We start from the raw sequence: 20723 nt of genomic DNA, 5'->3' as shown, positions 1-20723 counted from the left end.
GTGAGCGGCCAGGACCCGGCGGCGCGTGCGCGCGGCGGGAGGGGTCACGCGGGCGGCGGGCGCGCGCCGCATTGGCGGGCGCTGCCGCGTGAGGTCAGTTCCGGTGGCGGCGACGCCGGTGGTGGGGGCAGGCGGCAGCGCGGCCCCGCGCCAGAGCGAGACCCGGACCCGCCCGCCGCCGCCATGGCCTCGCTGCTCAAGGTGGACCCGGAGGTGAAGCTCAAGGTGCGCCCTCCGCCCCCCACCTCCACCCCGGCCCCCGCGGTCCCGTCGGGCTGGGCCGGCGCCGGTCCGGGCCTTGGGGCGGGGCGGGCTCGGGGCCGCCCCGGGGCGCTGCCCGGCCGTTGCGCCTCGGCCGTTGGTCGTGCGGCCGCGCGGTCCGCCCGCCCGGCTCTGCCTCCCCCCCCCTCCCCATCCCCTGCCCGCCCGCCCGCCGCACCGCGGCCCCGCAGGAGCTCCGGGAGGGCGGGGGCGGGGAACGGGGCCGCGCCGCGGCCGCCCCCGAGCGGTTCCCTGGCGAACGGGGCGGCGCGTGTCCGGCACGACGGAGCTTCCTCTCCGTGCTCCGTGCCGCAGCCGGCCCGGGCGGGACCCGCTCGGTTCTCGGTTCGTCCCCCGTGGCTCTTGCTCCCTTCACCTCACGTCTCTGGACCGTCCTGGGGGCCCGGTCGTGCGGGCAGGCCGGGCGGGGAGCTGCTGCTGGCGTCCCCGGGCAGCCGCCGCCGCTCGGTCGGTGTTCGTGGGCCCTTCCAGTCGAGGGGCGCAGGTCCCGAGGAGGAGAGCCGTACCCGGGGGGAGCCGGGGCCCAGGCTGAGCCGAGCTCCGCAGAGCCTGGCTTGCGCTGGGCCCCGCTTCCAGAGAGCGGCTCTGAACCGCTGCTTCTGTCCTCCCGCAGGTTGACTCCTTCAGGGAGCGGATCACGAGCGAGGTGAGTATCCCTCCGTCCGGAACGCGGCGGGACAGGAAAGAGGCCCTGTCTTTCCGAGGGACTCGATTGCCGTTTGAGCCTCTCCTGGGCGCTTGGCAGCACTCAGAGCTTCAGGCACCAGCTGGAGCGAGGTTACGTAGCCTCAGTGGCTCTCCTGGCATCTTCTCACCTCGGCTTAGCGGGCAGAACTCCTGTTCTCCCCTGTTTCCCGCCTTTGGACAGTTGATTTCCCTGGTGCTCTTCCCCGCTGGCGGGACCCTCGCAGCGTTGTTTGACGTCATCGTCTGTTCTTTCTCTCTCAGGCTGAAGACCTGGTGGCAAACTTTTTCCCAAAGAAGCTGTTAGAACTCGATGGGTTCCTTAAGGTGAGGTGTATGTTGTCACCTGTATCCTTTGTCACGTTCGAGCCACGTGTCCAAAGTGACGCGGCAGGTCTGGTCCTGCGCGTTTTCTTGTGCGCTTTCCCCTTGTTACAAAGACGCGAAGCGGTGGCTCGGTTGCCCGCGTGCATTTGAGTGCTCTTAGCTCTAGAGGGGGTACTTCCTTTTTCAGTTTTCTTTGTGTGATCACCACGTTTATCTTTCCTACATATTTGGCAACTTGGGGCCGTCCTTCGCGATGCTGTGGTCTCACAGGGACTCCGGCGTTGCAGACACTTGATAGCTTTGATCGCAGGCCGGAGCTGGCACGCTGTTCTTGGGCGGAGGGAAGTCTCGTCGCAAGCCTATTGTTAGATGGGTTTTTTTTAATTCGTCCTTATTTTATAGTTGGAGAAGAGGGAGGTCTGAATCTTTTGTCTTGTCATTGCATTTGGTGTGACAGAACTTGTTAGTTCATAATTAAATAACAAATCTGCTTTGTTTTCCAGGAGCCTATCCTGAATATTCATGATCTCACTCAGATCCATTCAGACATGAACCTCCCAGTGCCTGACCCAATTCTTCTCACGAACAGCCACGATGGACTGGACGGGGTAAGGTTACTCTCTTGGCTGTGATCCCTACTTCTGTTAATTAAAACTGCATGGCTTGCTCTGTGCTGGAGTAGGATACTCTTATTTAATAACAGGCTGTGGCTTTCCCAAAGGCTTTTAGGAATTGGTCTCTCGAGCCTGGGAAGTCTGCTGGGGGTAATGCTGTCCTCTGCGGTCCTCCTTTGTTTTTAAAGAAGGATGCTTAGAAACCGGGAGCGTGGCAGAGGCTCTAAAGTTTTCCTTATTTCCTTTGCAACACTGTTACAGCTTACGACTAGTTTGTGAGTAAAACATTTTGTATATTTTAGCCAAATATGAAAAAGAGGAAGCTGGAAGACCGCGAAGAGACCTTTCAGGGTAAGAGTCCCCAAGTGTCTTGTGTTGTTGCCTGCCCCCTGAACCAGTGCACCATGTCTTAGGGGTATGAAATCACGTGAACCCCACTTGCCCTGTCCTGACAGCAGCTGCTGCTCGTGCAGGACTCTCTCCGCAACCTCTCAGAGCCTGACCTACGGACATTCTGTTGTGGAGCAGTCAGGTTCCAGCTCTTATAAGCATAATTAGGACTTCTCTGATAGATAGGAGTAGTACTTGCTTGAGCTTGGCCTGCTGACAGAGGCAGCTCTGTGCTGTAAGCTCTCCTTGTCTGGAGGAAGATACCAGACTTTGGATTAAGCTGAGGCAGAAACAGCTCATGCACGTGCATCAGGAAAATCCTTTGTGCCCAGCCTCAGCAGCCTAGAGCTCTTCAGCTCTCGTCTCCGCTCCGTGTTTTCTCTTTTCCTTCCTTCGTGGTAACTGCTGTAATCCCACGTCAAATGTCCCCTTCCCCACAGGTTAGCTATTGCCTGGCTCACTGTCCACCGCTAGCCTTTGCGGGAGATAAGACGCGCAGGCGGACCTTCGGTCCGATCCCCTGGCACAGCTGTTCCTACGCGTTGCTGACGTGAGGTGTTTTTCTCTTCTGGTGCTAGGTACCAAAGTGTTCGTGATGCCCAACGGGATGCTGAAGAGCAACCAGCAGCTGGTGGACATCATTGAGAAAGTGAAACCAGAAATCAGGCTGCTTATTGAGAAGTGTAATACGGTGGGTATGAGCGCTGGAGCAAGCGGAGACAGACAGTAGGATGCCCTGGGTTGCTCCTGGAGAGGCAAAGCTGCTCTGAGTGGAAGGAGCAGGCCCCTCTGTACACTGTATGTGAGGAAAGGCGGGATTCGTGTGACAGTGTCTAAAAGAGGCTGGGAGGTAGGTGCAGGGAACTAATGTTTTTCTGAGCCCTCGGGGAGCTCTGTAGGTCCCCTCCTGAAGGAGCACGATGTCTGTTACGCAGGCTCCTTCCTTGAGGCTTTTCTTCACCCTCCTTTTGCACGGTCACAGACGCCTGCTGAGAGCATCTGTGGCACACTCAGGAGAGCTTCCCATGGGAAGCTGTGCTTGTGCTGGCTTGTGTGGTGTCCCAGCCATGTGGGAAATGATCTCCTCAGAAGTGTTGCATGAGCACGAAGCCCCTGCGGGAGTTTGTCGTGACCTGCATGGCAAAGGCAGGGTCCTGGAGGGCTTTTGGTAAAACTTTTGAGAGAGGTCTCTATGGAGACGTTGGTGTTGATCAGTGTTGTGTTGCGATCTTTCCACCGCAGGTCAAAATGTGGGTGCAGCTTCTCATCCCCAGGATAGAAGATGGAAACAACTTTGGCGTTTCTATTCAGGTGAGGCACCTCTGGCTCTACCCCCTGCCATAGGAGGGAGCTGTGCTCCAGGGACACGGATCCCGGCTTCCTCTGAATCTTCCACTTAATGCTATCCAGCAGTTGCAGTCGGGGTTGGTTTAGGTTTTAAAACCCAAACCTGAGCTTGACACGGCGCTGCTGAGGCATGTTGCTTTCGGAGCCCTGAAGGCCAGCTGCAGTCGCATGAAGCTAATGGCTCCTTGTCTTCCCTGCAGGAGGAAACAGTTGCTGAGCTTCGAACTGTGGAGAGTGAGGCAGCATCCTACCTGGACCAGATTTCTAGGTAGGCAGGCAAGAACAGACCTCTTTTTTTGGGATCCTCTTTTGGGAAAAGTAGAGCGCTTGGGGAAGGTTCCCCAGCTTTTCTAGGGCAACTTGGGCCCGAAAAAAAATCTTGGTGCCATTTATCTGACCTTTAGTCTCTCCCTTTTCCTAACCAGATATTATATCACAAGAGCAAAGTTGGTTTCCAAAATAGCTAAGTACCCTCATGTGGTAAGTAAACGGGGAAGCGGAGATTTACAGGTTACACGCTGCTGCTTTTTGGGACTCTTGGGGCGATTTCATCACTGTCCTTTTGGAGCTGAGGGTCTGGGGGAAGAGGGGGGATCGTACAAGGGTGCGGGACATCTGTGTTGGAGGAGAGCAAGGTGAAAAGGGGGGTTCCTTTGCAAAAGGTGGGACCTTCCCTTGGTGTGTGGGAGGCACAGCTGAGCTCAGGCCACTCAGCCATGCATCTGCTCCCTGCAGGAGGACTACCGCCGCACAGTGACAGAGATCGATGAGAAGGAGTACATTAGTCTGCGCCTGATCATTTCAGAGCTGAGGAATCAATACGTAAGTGAAAAACGGGAGCTCACGCTGGCTCCCTGTGCAGCAGTGGAGAGAGCCCTTCTGACCCCGCTGCTGCTCTCCCCCTTTGCTACGAGTACACCTAGTCCTGGCAGGAAGCCTCTCTCCTCCCCGCTCCGCTTTGGCTCGAACGAGAAGAGCCGACTGTTGCCGCTCCACCATCTCCCAGAGATGCAGGTGTTTCCAACTGAGCGTTCACAGGGGTCTAGCACAAAATATTCCTTCCACCTCTGTGGGAACCTGTGGTCCTAAACTCTTCATGCAGTACAAGCCATCCCCGGGGTCTGTAAAGAAATCTTTTTTTTGCTGTTACGTGCGACGGCTTCTGTAACATCTGGCTGAAAGAAGCCGTTATCTTAACGAGGTGTGTTGGGTTAGGCACGCAGGGGTTGGGGCGGTGCCAAGGTGAGCTGTGCTGTTCTAACCGGTGCTCATTGTGAAAGCTGAAGGCTGGATGACTTTGTCCTTCTTGCCTGAGTCCTCTTCTCCCTTTTTGCAGGTCACTTTGCATGACATGATCCTTAAAAACATTGAGAAGATCAAGAGGCCTCGGAGCAGCAATGCTGAGACCCTCTATTAAGTGTCAACGTTTGAACTTGAGAACTGTTCAGTCAACTAAAGACCGTCATTGCCTTGGTTTGTTACGTGACTATCGAGATGGGAAACTGGCTGGAAATAGTATCGCATTCTTAGTTAAACTCTAAAGAAATTCTCGCCTAGTTTTGTGATTGGTTTTGTTCAGGTCTCAGGAGCTCTCCCTCCCTCTAGTAACTGGCAGCGAGAAGGCCGTGCCGCTTTGCGGTGCCCTAGAGGCTACCGCAGAGTGAGAGCACCAGCCAGGCAGGAACATTCCTTCATGCCTTTCTTCCTACCCGAGTAGGAACGACGCTAGAGACCAAGCCCTCGTCCTGTCCCACCTCCTGGCTGGAGGCTTTGCTGGGGTCTCTGGGAATGGGGCAGACAGTCTTCGGCACGAGAGCAAGCTCAGGTGGTGGCGCAGTGGCGGAGAAGCTCGCTGCCGCCGCTGCTCTGCACTGACCCATTGCAAAGATGGGGGAACCTGTGCCGCTGAGCGGTCTGCGCTCCTTTTCTGGCTCTCTTCCGACTCGGCAGAGCCTGCCCCATCCGTCTCTGCCTTGTCAGTTCTGGCTAGATCAGCGCAGAGCTCAAGGTGGTGCTTGAAACTCGGGCTGGTTGCTGTCCTGGCTGCTCATGAGCTCAGGTGGCTTCTGCTCCCGTTTGCGATTTGACTAGAGCCGCTTTCTTGGCTAAAACCAGTGTTACTTCACATACATCCCAGTGGCCCTTCAGCATGAGATGCTTTTGCCCAGGCCGAGAGAAGGGAGGGGCCGGAGGTCTGATACTAAAGCCCTGATAGTCTCCACACGTGGCGAGTCCGAGACCCGCTGTCTCCTGGCAGTGCTCCCCGCTGCCTGGGCAGAGCAGGCCAGCTGCGACAGTCGGTGCGTGGGGGTGAGGATGGCCGATACCCGCCCGGTACCATTGCAGACCTTGAAGTCTTTCCCCTGCAAAGCGCACTCATGTGCCTGGTGACTCCTCTAAGCCGCCGGAACGTTTCATGGTCCATTACAAACCCCTTTGGAAATGACTGGTTGTGTTGCGTCAGTTTTTGTGTGTGGCAAGTGGGCCCATAACGCTGCAGGCTCCAAAAATTTCTTATTTATAGTATTTCTACTGAAGTCCCTTATTCAGGGAACTTGAAATCATTTGTTTCAGGAACCTTGCTGTTTCCCAGGTCTTGCTGTTACACCCGTATATTCTTATTGTGCAGTAGCCTTAATAGTTGTGTTAACCTCATTGTAACAACAGTGACAAATGGAATGAACTTTCTCCCCTCCTTTTTTTTTTTTTTTTTTTTTTACTTTGTTTCTCCTGCTTCCACATCTAAGAGCCATGTTGTCTCTTGCTGGTTTCCCAGGGATTTGCCCAGAGTGTGGAGGGCCGCTGGCCCTTGCTATAGACTCTTCTGTTGTTGTTTGTAGTAAGTCAACTCTTAGTCTTCCCGCTAATAAATATTCAGTAACAAACCAACTGCGTTCCAGCTGCTGTCTGGGAGCAGCACTTCCCCTTGTGTTTCTTTGTATTGATTCCTTTTAATTTGTTCGGCTCTCTTTGCCAGATGAAAGTATGTAAACTTTTACCATGTCAAGAAATTAAAATAAGGTACTTGGAATTCTTTTAAGGTAGCCCCTTGTGTGTGATACTGAGCTCTTAGGCTGTGCAGTGTCTGTTCTGGTCCTGCCTTTCTCGCATCCAGTTGCTCCTTCCCTGCGTTCTCCTCATTCCTCTTTTTGACTGCGTTGTAAACTGCTACACGCTGCTTTGTAGGTTGTTTCTATTCCTTTAGCACGCCCACGGTCTTGGGTTTGATGTGGTCTGTCCCACCTCAGCCCAGTGTGCAGGACTTGGGCCGTCTTGGTGAAAACAGACACGAGATGCGTGTGGCGTTTCTCTGAGGTTGCAGCCTGCTCCGTGGCTGCTCTTGCACCTCCGCCACGCCGGTGTCCGCAGCACTGTCCTGGGACAGGCGCCTGGATGCCGCACCTGGTACGTGCGTTTGGCGCATGGTCCGTTACTCCCTCGGCTGCTCCGTGCTCGTGGTACCAAAGGAACCGCCGGCCGCTGTGCAATCCCGCAGGCAAAGCGTCCTCTGCTCTGCTCTCCTTGAGGGATTGTCCTTGTTCTTGTTGTGCGTCTGCTGCGCCGCAGCCGGGGGTGCAGAGACTGCTCCAGTGGCGCTCCTGTTTCCTGAGCGTCCTGTCCCCCAGCCGCGGGGGTGCTGGACCCCTGGCCGGGGCTCGGCTGCCCTGCCCGGCCCGGTCCGGTACCGCTAGGTGGGGCCCGTCCCCAGCCCCAGGAGCGGCCGCCGCAGACCAGGGCTCCCGCCTGGCGCGTCCAGCCTGGACACCTCCAGCTGCTGAGAAGCAGGAGCAGCCGCTTGCAGACAGACAGACGCTCCGTGCCTCCTGCCTGCCCCATGCTGCTTCCTGCGGTGGGGAAAGTCCTGATGGTGCCCATGCTGCTCCGGGGAAGGTGGGAGCTGAGCTGGAAATGGGTTGCTGGGGGCCGAGGCAGCCGGAGCCAGAGCTCAAAGGAAGGACTGTTGCCGGCTGGCTCGATGTGGTGTGGCACAGGGGGTTCCTCCTCGCCACAGCCAGAAGAAACAGCTCCCGGGAGGCCTGTGCCAGTGGTCCTGTGGAAGGACAGAGCATCCAGGGCCCTTGTCTTGACGGGTGTTGGCAGGGAGCGCGGTTCATCCGCAGGAGCAGGAGAGGGTTTGCTGTCCATGCTCCTCACCCCTCGGTCGCAGTGCAGTGGTTTCTGCTTTGCTCTCCAGGAGAAGTGGCAGCGTGCCGTCAGGGCTCTAATTCACAGGTTCCTGAGGCACCGCAGCTTATATGCAGTGACCGTTAAGATTTTGAGAGGAAAATAAAGGCACAGCAGTTGTGTGCAGACGCAAACGCTGCCAGAAACACAGCCGGCATGGGTAAGGGTCAAGCAATTTCCACACTTCTGTTTTACGCAAGCTGACCCTGTGAGACGAGAGAATGGGAGTGGGAGTTTTCCAAAGTCTGAGGTCTGGCTTGGGATATGCTTAAGACGTGCCCGTGTCAGGAGAGTTGGCAAGGAGTTTTCTGTACTGTACTCTTTACTCAGCTGTCTGGCAGTCGTGACGCCAAGTTTCCCTGAGCCAAAAGCTGTTTGTCTCTGGTTTTGGTTTCTATAAATTTCAGACACTATTTTTTGCCACCTCTACCTTTCCGTGCAAGTGAAAACCAGCAAACTCCTCTCTTCCTTGCTTTGTTTGGGAGATGTGGGCAATTTAGTAAATAGAAGATGTATTGATGGGCAGTTCCTAAAAGCAACCGTGCAGCCAAAATAAACATCGGTAGGATATGAATTCTCCGTATTAGGTGTGGGACAGAGCGATGGGCTAATCAGTCTGGGGAGCCGAGCTGTGGGAAGAGGTATGTGCACCGAACAGGTCATAAACAAGTTATGCTGTTGTGAGACATGTAATTTTTTAAATTCTAGGTTAGCTTTAAGCTGCTTCAGGCTTCTTTTGGAGAAAGGTACGCAAGCAATTCAGTGGTACGTGTGGCCCTTAAAGATCCCTGATCGGTTTTCATCGGTAGGGTATCGACACAGGTTTCCTGGCTCTGCGGGCTCAGTTAAATATTCCGCTTCCTGACATTTCTACTGCAGGATGGAGATGGATTCAGGGTTGTTCTGTTTATTCTGAAGCGGAGCTTGCAGAAAGTGCAGGTTGATTCTCAAGTTGTGTGTAATAGGCTTTAAAAGTCCTCAGCTCGAAAAGTACAGCAGAAACGGACAGTATTAAAGGACGCGGTGTCAGACACGGCATCCGTGGCACATACGCTGTGGCGGGGCAGACGCGGCACAGAAAGCTCTGTGTGTGTCATCTGTATCCTGCAGAGCGGGGGGGGGTGCTGTGGGTTGGTTTGTCATGGCGATGTCATTGCAGGTCAGGGTTTCTCTTGTTTTTTTCCAGACACCCAACATGCACAGAACTAGGAGTGTTCCCACACTTTATTTTCAGACATCTCCCAGACAAGCTGCAGGGTTGAGTTGTGATTTGTGGGGCAGTAAGGCCTGTGGAGTTTGTCCAGTTCTCTTAAACTACTGCTGTGCTGCTTAGAAAATGACCATCTGTAATTGCAGCCTATGCCTTGACTTTCAGGGACTTAGGATGCAAACCCAAGGGGCGAAGTCAAAACTGAATGATCCGCTTTTTTTTTTTTTTTTTTTTTTAAATTCTTTAAGGCAATGTCAATGTGAGCACCGTGTGTGCAGCCTCAGAGGTCCGTGCAGCAGTCTGGGCTGAGCTGCGTAGGCACGTGTTGCAGCGGAACGCTTGTTGAATTCCTGGGAGGCAGGAGGTACGTCCCGGCTCTGCTCTAAACCTGAACTGGGGCACCAGCGCTTCCTCTCTGCGCTCTGAAACGGATACCGTGTTCTAGGCTTACACCAGAAGGGAACTTTTTCTTTCAAGCCTAACCCCAAGTAATCTTCGAATCCTTGTTGACTTCATGGATGGAAAGACTGACTCAGAAGTCAGCGCCGCTTTGCTTAACTTGGGGCTACTCAGAGGCGTCAGATTCTGCTGCTGGAGGCCAGTGGGAAGCAGAGGAGCGCAGGGTACCTCTGAAACTGCTGCTGTTGCATCCCGCGTAACCAAGGCTCTCTTCTCATCTGTCCTGCCTCTCCCCGTTGTTTGTGTCCGTGCCACAGAGCGAGCCCTTCTTCTGGCACGGCGGCCACGTGAATTGAGTGCTGTGGGTCCGCAGGCTTTGCTGGCGCAGCGGTCGGCGAGGCAGAGAAGACGCGTGCTGGCACGGAGCGGATGTGCGTGTCCCTGACCTGCACTGCTGCAGCCTGGGCTAAAAAAGGCCGAGGCTGCCAGCGGTGGTGAGGATAATGGAGTGTGTCCTATGGCAACGTGGCCTTCTGCCTAGCAGTGTGGTGAGCATGGCTGGAGGACCGTGGAGGGGCTGAGTCCCAGGCAAGAGCCGCTGCAGAGGAAGAACTGGAGGCAGTGCTGAGGCTGAGGGGGGTTGTCTCCCACCAGGAAACTCTGACGGGAGGAGGAAGAGAAGGCCAGGGTGAGGTGAGGTGAGGCTGGCAACAGGAGTGGAAATGTTGGGTTGAATCTCCAGCCCTGGTTCTCTTGGATGCCTTGTGCTTCTCAGCACCAGCTCAGGGACAGGCAGGGATTGTAGCTGAAGCGGTGCGTCTTGTCTACCCCGAGCATCTGCTGCGTGGCAGCATGGAGCGCCGAGTCCCGCTGTCTGCCCACCTCGTGCTGCCAAAGGCCTTTCAGCAGTGCTGCGAGACCAGACCTCCGGTGGGGATGGCAGAGGGCGGTTGTCACAAACCTTCGGTAGAAATCCCGGAGGCGATTGCTCAGCCCGGGCAGCGGCAGCCCGGCAGCACTGCACTGGCCGCCTGCTTGGATGCCGCAGCTTGGGGGTGGTTTTGTCCTTGATGGAACTTCTCGGAAACTGCACCTCGGTTTATCTTTGAATCGGAGGCAGGGACAAAAGCTGCGTGATCTCGTTTCAGTGGGATGCCGGGGGATTAATTGGTTCGTAGCCGATCAGAGGTGCAAACTAAGAGGTGGTTGTTCACAGCGCATTGGGGCCTGAACCTCATCCTGAACTACGTCTCTCCATGCCTGCCAAAGTTGTTCTTCTACTACACAGATGGATGTGTTTTCAGCAAAGGCTTCCATGTGGAAGAATTTGAAAAAAATAAAATAAAAAGTAATTCCAAGCTTGGAATCGTGCTGCCAGGTAGAATGTTTACAAGGAAGCAGCCTGATAAACAAGGAAATTCGGTGAGTTGCAAAGAGGTGAAATTCTACAGTGTGGCAACAATTCCCAGCTTGTGAGAGCCTCGCAGTGGTCCCAGCCACCTCAGGCTGACTACAGGTTCTTCATTTTTACAGGCAGCCTCAGGAAGCTAGGTTGGACCGAAAAAGTAACGGAATAATGTGAAACTTGTCTGAGTCACTGACCCTGCATCTCCACTAGTTTGTTCAGGGCACTGCTCGTGGAGGAGGACAGAGAAGGCTGCAGCTGAGAGAGGAGATCTGCCCTTTCTGGTCACCACGAATTTCAGATCTCCTCCCCTAGCCTCTCCCAGTCTTTTGTACTTTCCGTGCTAATCCATCCAGTGCAGCTTAAACTGACCGAGGCAGCAGCTAGAAACCCTGCTCTGAAAGCTGCTGTGAATGCCTCAGGGCCAGCAGCACCATGCACATGAAAACGGTGCTCATCCTCCTCATTCTGGCTTTAGCCACGATATTTGCTTTAGTCTGTGTGTTGCTGACCAGAGCAAGGACCCCCAGCGCCTGCCAGCACCAGCCCCCGGAGCAGGAGGACACTGATGACGGCCAGAGCCTGGTCTTTGCCGATCTGACGCCCGAAGAGATGATGCAAGTGGTGCAGTACCTGCAGGGAAACCTCGGGGTGCAGCTGGTTGACGCCTCACGTGCAAAACCTTCCGACAACTGCATCGCCTCCGTCGACGTGCAGGTCCCCGCCAAGGTAGAGGTGCTGCGGTTCCTGGATGGCGGGGGGGCTCGCCCCCCCCGGGAGGCGCTGGCTGTGCTGTACTTTGGGAACCAGCCAGACCCCAACGTCACCGAGTACGTGGTGGGTCCGCTGCCAACGCCGGTGTATCACCGGGACGTCACGGTGCAGAAGTACGGGGGGAAGGTGCCGTACCACCGCAGGCCAACACTGGCTGTTGAATACAAACAGATTTCAGGGTTTTTAAAAAGCCAAGTGTTCCCCACAGCTCCATCTTTCATGCGTCAAATAATGGAGTATGATGGAGCCAGTCTGGCAGCCATGACAGCCGCTCCCCGCGGATTCCAGTCTGGAGATCGGATCACTTGGTTCGTTTTGTTTCAGAACGTGAGCGGGTTCTTTGTGCACCCGGTGGGGCTGGAGGTGCTGGTGGACCACAGCAGCCTGGACATCTCCCGGTGGTTGGTGAGCAGGGTCTTCTACAACGGGCAGTACTACAGGGACATGGTTCAGCTGGAGAGCGCCTACGTGCAGGGTCGCATCAGCGTGGAGAAGGTGAGGAAGGCGCCGCGGGATGGGGACTTCTCGTCCATGAAGCCCCGAGCACCTTCGGCCGCGCTGTTCCCTTTGCAGTACGAGCCCCAGGGTCCCCGCTACAGCGTCAGGAGCAACCATGTCCTCTTCCAGGCGTGGAGCTTTGCCTTTGGGATGAGCGTGAGCCGGGGCCTGCGCCTGTTTGACATCCGACACAAGGGGGAGAGGGTTGCCTATGAAATCAGCATCCAAGAAGCATTGTCGGTGTATGGCTCCAATTGCCCTGGAGGGATGTCAACGCGGTACATGGATGGGAGCTTTGGCATCGGGCGTTACACCTCCCCCTTGGTGCGAGGGGTGGACTGCCCGTACTCGGCCACCTATGTCGACACACACTCTCTGTCTGAGACGCTGAGCCCCAGCAAGAAAAAGGCTTCCCTCTGCATCTTTGAGCAGAACCTGGGCTCCCCGCTCAGGCGCCACTACTCCAACTTGCAGTCGCTCTACTACGGGGGGCTGGTCAACTCCGCTCTGGTCGTTCGGTCCATTGCGACCGTGGGCAACTACGACTACATCTGGGACTTCATCTTCTACCAGAATGGGGCCATTGAAGGCAAGGTCCAGGCGACGGGGTACGCGAGCTCGTCCTTTCTCCACGGGGATGGTCTGAGATACGGCAATAGGGTTTGGGAGCACACGCTGGGCACGATACACACCCATTCCATCAACTATAAAGTGGACTTGGACGTGGGAGGTAGGTCTCGGTCTTCCTTTAATGTCTGCCATTATGCTGGTAAACCCCAGAGCTTTGGGGGGGATTGCCTCCTGCTCTCTAGGATCCCTAATAACTGACATCAGGACTCTGCTTTTTCACTCTCCTAACCTCTTCCTTCATTGCAAAATGATTTTTCTATGTATAAAATAGTCTGTCAAGGTCATGGAGTTGAAGGCAGTGTGAATTGTCTGGGAGCTCTGTGTTCAGCCCAGGGAAAGTATGAAAGGTAGCAGCTGAAAAATGTTTGTGTTTCCTTGAGGCCTCACGTCTGGCGCGGTGCGTGTTGCCATAGGCATGGCCAGGCAGACGGGGAGACACAGCCCTGTCTGCGGGGCTGACGGCGTGAGCCTGCTCTTGCATCGGGACCGGCACCGGGCACAGCTCCCCGTGACTTGGGAAAGTCCTTTCGGTATTTCAGCTGCCCGACGTACAGCAGAGCCGCTGGGCTGGTGCTCTGCAGGGCTGAGCTTCTGCAGCTCTGTCCCCGCTCCTCTTTTGAGGAAACGCTTGTAAGTTGGATCTTGAGTCTCGGGCTGCAAAGCCGCTGCTGCGAGCCAGTGAATTCCCTTGCTCCTGCACAGAGTCACGGTTTTTGGCGGCGGATCCTTGCGGAGGGTTATTTGAGTCCAGGAGCAGCTCCTGCTGCACCGTCTGGCGGGCTGAGCAGCGAAGTGCTGGCAGCCACCCTGGGAGGCACAAGGATGCTCAGCCGGAAAGGACAGCTTTGCTTCCCCGTAAAGGCCGTTCCAGTAACTGCAGTCCGGGAAGGTGCAAGGGCAGCGGCGGCGCTGGGAGCGCAGACCGGCAGCGTTAGGTGTCTGGTATTGAAACCTGCTCCTGTAAAATGTAGGGGAAAAAACGTTTTACATCTGCACAGGACCAAAGAGATCGCTGGTAGGCAGTGGACCGCGTTCCTACGAGCCCGAGGAGAAACGCAGCTCCAGGAACCCGTGTTGTGTCCTGGACTGTCGGGAGTAATCGCAGAGCTACGTGTGTCAAGCCGCTGACCCCGGTGCAAGCGTTCAGTCCCGGCACGTGTCCTCTCTTGTACCTGCCTGCGATGCAGTGGTTTATGTGGCCTTGAAAGGTGCTGCTGCTGTCATTATCGTCGAAAACAGGGCTGATGCTGGTTCCCTTCCTGTAAGCAAGGCTTGAAAACATGCTAAAATACACTTCCTGCGTGGTGACAAGGTCCTTTTCCGTGAGTGCTGTGCCCCTCAGTTCCCTGCTCTGTTTACAGCCCCTGAGCCCTGGCTGCTGCAAAATGCTCTTGGAGAAGAGTTGTGTAAAATCCCAGACTTGTTCCCCTTAGCGAGGGAGGGGAGCCCTGTCCCTCGCAGCAGCGCTCGGGGCCGTGAGGGGTGCTCCATTGGAGCCCTGCAGGATCCCCGCCTCCCGAGCGCAGGGAAGGCAAAGCTGCGGCACAGCAAAAATGGGTCATCTCCTGCGCGGGTTTCTTGGATCCTGATCTGAGGCGGGTGTGGGACCTGCAGGGGAAAAAAGGCAATTATTCCTTGGCTGGAAGTGAGAATGAAAACATAAGTTCCTAAATTAACGTGATCGCAGGAGTGGTAAATTGATCCAGTGCTGTCGTGGTTTCAGCCCCTGCCCAGCCCCTCCTGCCTGCTCCTCAAACTGTCCCCACCAGAAAAGCGTGGAGCAGACCGCGATCTCAGTAAAGCCATCCTTGGCCGTCGGTGGCGTATCCCGCTGCCGCGCGCGGGGCTGGGCGCAGTGCAGCCAGCCTTGCAGAAGCTGGTGGCCACACAGGAGCAGCCACCTCCCACCACGGTGGGGTGGCCCCGGTCCCCTGCTCACTGCTTTCCTCTCCAGGGAAGGTCCCACGTGTGCAGTCAGGAGTATCGAACGGTTTCCTGACGGTACCCATTTCTGTCCGTGACAGCTCTTGTCCGAGGATCGTGTCACGCCGGAGTGGGGCTGGAATGGCCGAACGGGGACAGATGTGTCCTGTTAGTTGTCCTGCAGCCTCTGCTCTTCCTGCTGCAGCCACTGCCCGTCGCTTGCAGTTGCTGCCAGGTGTTTGGCGAGCGCTGCCTCTTCTTGCCAGGGAGCTTCCTCCTGTCTCGGCCAGTCTGCCCACAGCTGGAGCCAGGCTGGAGCTGCCAGGTCCCTTCCCACAGGGTTGGGAGGGACTTGGAGGCGACAGAGAATGGCGACAGGGAGAACAGGCACGTGGAGGTGCTGGGGAGCTGGCAGGTCTCAGGCTCTTCCGGAGCGCCAGCTGAGACTGGCCCTTCAGGGGAGCAGGGCCGATCCCGGGGCACCAGGGTGTGGAAGGAGTGGGGCCGGACGAGCCTGCCCCCGCGGCATCGCTGCGCTTCCACATGAGATGGGACGGGGTGTCCTGGGAGAAGCAAAGTCCCCATGGGCAGACCAAGGCCGGTGCTCTGTGTGGTGTCACCCTGCAGCAGAGAAACCCATCAGTATCTTGGGGAGTGAGTCAGGTACCGGCTCCCCGGCTGGCTGCTTCGGTGTGTCTGGGTTGGGGAGGGAACAGGCTGAACTGGCCGGGACCGGTGCTCTGCTCTCGGAGCCCCATGCACGCTCCAGGCTCACTCCCCACCTTGCAAGCGACGCCTTTACGCCCACAGTTGGCAAATGAATTAAGAGACCGGTTTACAGGTGAGGGACATATTCTGGATGCTGCAGTCAAACCCTGCGCATTGTCTCCGCGCTCAGAGAGATGAACCCCAAACTTCCCTATGTTCTCCTGGTCGGGGCTGCGGTCATAATCTTCATTCTCTCCTGCATGCTGCTGAGCAGGGGCCGGCGATCACCCAGCTGTGAATCCCAGCCCCACATCGTGGAGAAGACGGGGTCCACGAGCCAGAGCCTGGTCTTTGCCGATCTGACGCCCGAAGAGATGGCACAAGTGGTGCAGTACCTGCGGGGAAACCTCGGGGTGCAGCTGGTTGACGCCTCGCGTGCAAGACCTTCCGACAACTGCATCGCCTCCGTCGACGTGCAGGTCCCCGCCAAGGCAGAGGTGCTGCGGTTCCTGGATGGCGGGGGGGCTCGCCCCCCCCGGGAGGCGCTGGCTGTGCTGTACTTTGGGAACCAGCCAGACCCCAACGTCACCGAGTACGTGGTGGGTCCGCTGCCAACGCCGGTGTATCACCGGGACGTCACGGTGCAGAAGTACGGGGGGAAGGTGCCGTACCACCGCAGACCGATGCTGGGCAGTGAGTACAAGCAGGTGGGAACGTTCTTAGAGACGATGGCATTTGCTGCAGCCCCAACCTTCCTGAAAGAAGTGTTTGAATATGATGGCACCAACATGGCATTCCAGACCACAGCCCCTCACGGGTTCCAGTCTGGAGACCGTAAGTCCTGGTTCATCGTGTTTCAGAACGTGAGCGGGTTCTTCGTGCACCCGGTGGGGCTGGAGGTGCTGGTGGACCACAGCAGCCTGGACATCTCCCGGTGGTTGGTGAGCAGGGTCTTCTACAACGGGCAGTACTACAGGGACATGGTTCAGCTGGAGAGCGCCTACGTGCAGGGTCGCATCAGCGTGGAGAAGGTGAGGAAGGCGCCGCGGGATGGGGACTTCTCGTCCATGAAGCCCCGAGCACCTTCGGCCGCGCTGTTCCCTTTGCAGTACGAGCCCCAGGGTCCCCGCTACAGCGTCAGGAGCAACCACGTCCTCTTCCAGGCGTGGAGCTTTGCCTTTGGGATGAGCGTGAGCCGGGGCCTGCGCCTGTTTGACATCCGACACAAGGGGGAGAGGGTTGCCTACGAAATCAGCATCCAAGAAGCGTTGTCGGTGTATGGCTCCAACTGCCCTGGAGGGATGTCAACGCGGTACATGGATGGGAGCTTTGGCATCGGGCGCTACACCTCCCCCTTGGTGCGAGGGGTGGACTGCCCGTACTCGGCCACCTATGTCGACACGCACTCTCTGTCTGAGACGCTGAACCCCAGCAAGAAAAAAGCTTCCCTCTGCATCTTTGAGCAGAACCTGGGCTCCCCGCTCAGGCGCCACTACTCCAACTTGCAGTCGCTCTACTACGGGGGGCTGGTCAACTCCGCTCTGGTCGTTCGGTCCATTGCGACCGTGGGCAACCAGGACTACGTGTGGGACTTCATCTTCTACCAGAACGGGGCCATTGAAGGCAAGGTCCAGGCGACGGGGTACGCGAGCTCGTCCTTTCTCCACGGAGATGGTCTGAGATACGGCAATAGGGTTTGGGAGCACACGCTGGGCACGATACGCACCCATTCCATCAACTATAAAGTGGACTTGGACGTGGGAGGTAGGTCTGGTCTTGTGTCCTTTGTGCCCTTCCTGAGTACTTTTAGACTCCCAAAACTTGAAATTTTTTGCTCCTTACATGATTTTTTTCTTTTTGCGCATGGGGTAGGATGGTGTGCTGACACAGTGCTGCCTCCCGTCTCTTCTTAGAGCCGTGAAAAGCTGTCGTGGTGCAGGGAGAGGTTTCCCCTCTGTCCCCTGCAGTTACGCCGAGGTGCCGTGCAGAGCTGTGACCTCCTGGGCTGGGTAACGCCAGCACCTATGTGTGCCCAACCCCTGCCCCTAATGGGAAGGGGTCCTTCCCCTCCTGCCTGGGCAGAGCGACCCAGCCCCGACCCTTCCCCGTTGGCCTCGACACCCCTGGGACTCTGCAGAATTCAGGATTTTTCCCTCTGTGCCCTGCCCCGGTCGATACTCGGAGCCGATCAAGCCAGTTAGTTGGGATGTGGCTTCCAGCTGACATTTCTACTTCCTACAGCTTTGTTGAGCCGTTCCCGCTGCTCGTGTGCAAGCAGGACCGGCAGCTGCCCTCTCCGTCGGGCTGCGGGCACAGCAGGCGGATGCTGGGCTGGTGGCCAGCTCTGAGCTCGGGGCTGTGCCGTGTTTTGCCAGGGGTATCAGGGAGCTTTTGCTCACAGCAGCAACGGGAGCATTGGCTGCAGTTTTCTAGGTCTTCCCCTACCATTTATGCCACAAATCTGTCCTCACACTCCTGCTGAAATTGCATTTGCTGCGTGTGCCTGTCACCTATTAAAAATTTCTCAATTTCCTTTTAATTGGGAAACACAAATTTAAAGACTGTTCCGTGTGGGTTTAGTATGAGTTTTGAGTCCTTAGGTAAAAATGGGGGATTGCAAAACTGCAAGAACGGGGAAAAGGCAGATGAAATCAGAGTGTCACTGCTGTCACTGGAAGGGGAGTTTTGTTCACAGCAGAAAAGGGAAGAAAACGAGCATGGTGGTGGTCACTGGGCATGGATCCTCTTCCATGGGGCTCTGGTGCTGACCTCGATGGCAGCCCAGGGGCTCAGACCCAAGGCGCTGCTCCGACCTCCCAGGATGGCCAGAGGTTCAGCTCTGAAACGGCCTTTACGTGAGCTGGAAACTCATATGGGGCCGAGGGGGGGTTACACCATGCACTCCGGCTGGGGTGGGCAGGAGGTGCTGAGCACCGGCCCCTCTGCCAGACCCATGCCGGCACTGGCCCTCGAGTGCCCTCAGCCAGCTCTTTGCCGTCTTCTCCCTGGATTTATTTGCTCTTGTGCCCCTCCTGTTGCTCCGAGCCTCTGGCTCATGACTCTTCTTTGTGGAAAGACCTGAACTGTGCAGCGCTGCTCCGGTTCTGTGATGTGCAAATGTGCTCAGAGCCCAGGCCCTTCCTTCACAGGATGCGTGCCGATGAGCACAAACCCAGTGCCGGGGCCATCAGGCGCTTGAGTTAATTAGACTGCGCTTGCACTGGGAAGCAAACCTGTTCTTCTGCGCTGGGACGAGGCTCCGCTCCCCTCCTGTCCCTCGCAGGGGGCGAGAGTCCCCGTGGATGGTGGTGTTGCCTGCGTCAGCCAAACGTACAGTCGTACAGCCATAGATAAATGTACACAAGTACAGTCGTGCTGCTAGGGAGCAGAAACGGCTCTCGTGGGCAGGAGCCAGTGCTTGGAGCCCCGGGGTGCGGGAAGGGAGGATGGGGAGAGCGAGCTGTGGCTGCAGTGATGTCCACGGGGAGCAGGGGGCTGCAGGGACGCTCCTCAGTGACTTTACTTTTTGTTTTGCAGGAGTGAAAAACTCCCTGGTGGCCCACGACATGGCGTTTGAGATGACACGGGCTCCCTGGAGCCCGGAGCAGCAGATAGAGCGGCCACGACTCACCAAGAAAGTCCTGGACACGGAGGACCAGGCTGCCTTCCGGCTCCAGTCAAAGATGCCCAGATACATCTACTTTGCGGCCAACAGCAAAAACAAGTGGGGCCACCAGCGTGGTTACAGGATCCAGATCACCAGTTTTGCAGGGGACCATGTTCCAGAAGCCAGCTCCATGGAGAGGGCCATCAGCTGGGCAAGGTCAGGCTGCTCTGACTGGGATGGCAGGTTCCCGGAGACACCCCCAGCCCCACCAGCTGGGGAGGCATCGCACGGATGTTCCTTGATGGGGAGGCATGGGGCAGATGCTCTCTTGGGTTGGGGTTACTCCATAGGAGCAGGCTTGTGCTCTGCAGACTCTCTGGGGTGCAGGGAGAGGTTCCCCCATCTTTTTCCTTCTCCTCAGGTACCAGCTGGCCGTCACCCGGCGGAAGGAGGAGGAGCCCACCAGCACCAGCATCTACAACCAGAACGACCCCTGGACACCCACCGTCGCCTTTGCCAACTTCATCAACAATGAGACCATCACCAACGAGGTGGGACAGGGACCCCGGGCTGGAGCTGTAACACCCGAGTGACCCCGGCATTGCCTGCAGGACAGTGGGCTCAGCTGGGGGAGCAGCAGCCCCGGGGAATGATGAAAGCGGGTTTGAGCTTTTCCGTGTATTTGCTCGGTGCTTTGGTTGGAGTGCATAGATCAGAGCAGGAGCTCGTTTCTCCCTATGGAGAAATGCTGGCAAAAGGTCAGGAAAATCTCTGTGAGGCCAGGACTTGGCTGCAGGGATCGGGGCGAGGGCCCTTCTGCTGGGTGGACATCTGTGGCTGTGGTGGCAGGCAGGCTTTTGGAGAAGGGAGGGGATCTTTCCCAGGAGGGGGGAGCTCAGCACGTGGGGATGCAGCCGGGCTGGTGCCCGTGGAGGTCCCCTCCTGCTCTTCTGTAACTTCCCCATGGTCCCTGCGCAGATTTCGGTTGCTCCAAGCTTCTGAAATAACCGTGGTCTTGTGGCTCCTCCCTGCCTAGGACCTGGTTGCCTGGATAACCGCTGGTTTCCTTCACATCCCGCACTCTGAGGATATTCCCAACACTGTGACGGTGGGAAACTCGGTCGGCTTTCTCCTGAGACCCTACAACTACTATGACCTGGACCCTTCCATATACTCGCACGATGGCGTATTTTTCACCAGCGAGCAGGACTTCATGGCATGTGACATCAACCCTATCGCATGCTTGCCCAAAACTGCCTCTTGTTTGCCAAACTTCCCCCCGTTCACCTATGACGGTTTCCAAAATATGAGCAGGCTTTAACGCCACAGGACGGTGTTAGGAGACAAAGTCTGAGGCACCAGGTTGACTGCTCTGTCTCAGATTTTCTTTTTTTTAGTGAAGTTTTCTCAATTTCCATTTGTGCAGTGACTTCACTTTTTATCATTGCTTTTAAAATAGTGCTCGTTAAAAGGGAAGCATAATCTTCCTGGCATGATGCCAGATGGGAGTCTGCGTTATCTCTGTTAATTGCTGAATTTGAGTCTGTTGCAGGAGGAAGGCGAGGAGAAAAGCCTGTTCCTCTGCTGTAGAAGCAAGCTCTGTGTAGTGCCTATCTCGGGTTAAAAAAAAAAACGAAAATTATTCTGGTTCAGTGCTCTCTCAAGTGTCTCGTTCTTACAACTTAGAGCAGCGTCTGCTGGGGGCATGATGCTGGGTCTGCACGGTGTTTCCTGCATCCA

At 56.5% G+C, this 20723-nt stretch overlaps 3 protein-coding genes across 5 annotated transcripts; all 3 read left to right on the top strand.

Annotated features, from left to right (window-relative positions):
- Positions 1–51: 51 nt before the first annotated feature.
- On the top strand, positions 52–5195 carry PSME3 (proteasome activator subunit 3). The gene is made up of 11 exons (XM_075775543.1): positions 52–225; positions 896–928; positions 1231–1293; positions 1797–1901; positions 2210–2258; positions 2876–2988; positions 3540–3608; positions 3845–3912; positions 4070–4124; positions 4380–4466; positions 4981–5195. The coding sequence occupies exons 1-11, from the start codon at positions 184–186 to the stop codon at positions 5059–5061; spliced, it is 765 nt and encodes a 254-aa protein (XP_075631658.1). The 5' UTR covers positions 52–183; the 3' UTR covers positions 5062–5195.
- Positions 5196–9292: 4097 nt separating this feature from the next.
- LOC142605064 (amine oxidase [copper-containing] 3-like) lies at positions 9293–13294 on the top strand. Of its 2 annotated transcripts, none has more exons than XM_075775164.1 (2): positions 9293–10860; positions 10972–13294. In XM_075775164.1, the coding sequence occupies exon 2, from the start codon at positions 11279–11281 to the stop codon at positions 12941–12943; it is 1665 nt and encodes a 554-aa protein (XP_075631279.1). In that variant the 5' UTR covers positions 9293–10860; positions 10972–11278; the 3' UTR covers positions 12944–13294. The 2 variants fall into 2 exon arrangements, with proteins under 2 accessions (XP_075631279.1, XP_075631280.1); XM_075775165.1 differs by having other exon boundaries at positions 9293–12112; positions 12245–13294.
- A 2069-nt stretch (positions 13295–15363) lies between these two features.
- Positions 15364–20614, top strand: LOC104643653 (amine oxidase [copper-containing] 3-like). Of its 2 annotated transcripts, XM_075775163.1 has the most exons (5): positions 15364–16407; positions 16540–17140; positions 18914–19199; positions 19405–19534; positions 20020–20614. In XM_075775163.1, exons 1-5 carry the CDS (start codon positions 15571–15573, stop codon positions 20302–20304), a joined length of 2139 nt encoding a protein of 712 aa, XP_075631278.1. In that variant the 5' UTR covers positions 15364–15570; the 3' UTR covers positions 20305–20614. The 2 variants fall into 2 exon arrangements, with proteins under 2 accessions (XP_075631278.1, XP_075631277.1); XM_075775162.1 differs by having other exon boundaries at positions 15364–17140.
- Positions 20615–20723: the final 109 nt, after the last annotated feature.

The sequence above is a fragment of the Balearica regulorum genome, chromosome 24 (assembly GCF_011004875.1).
Source record: "Balearica regulorum gibbericeps isolate bBalReg1 chromosome 24, bBalReg1.pri, whole genome shotgun sequence".
Taxonomy (NCBI): Eukaryota; Metazoa; Chordata; class Aves; order Gruiformes; family Gruidae; genus Balearica; species Balearica regulorum.
Note: the sequence above shows the minus strand (reverse complement) of the source record. Positions and strands in the feature narration are given on the sequence as shown.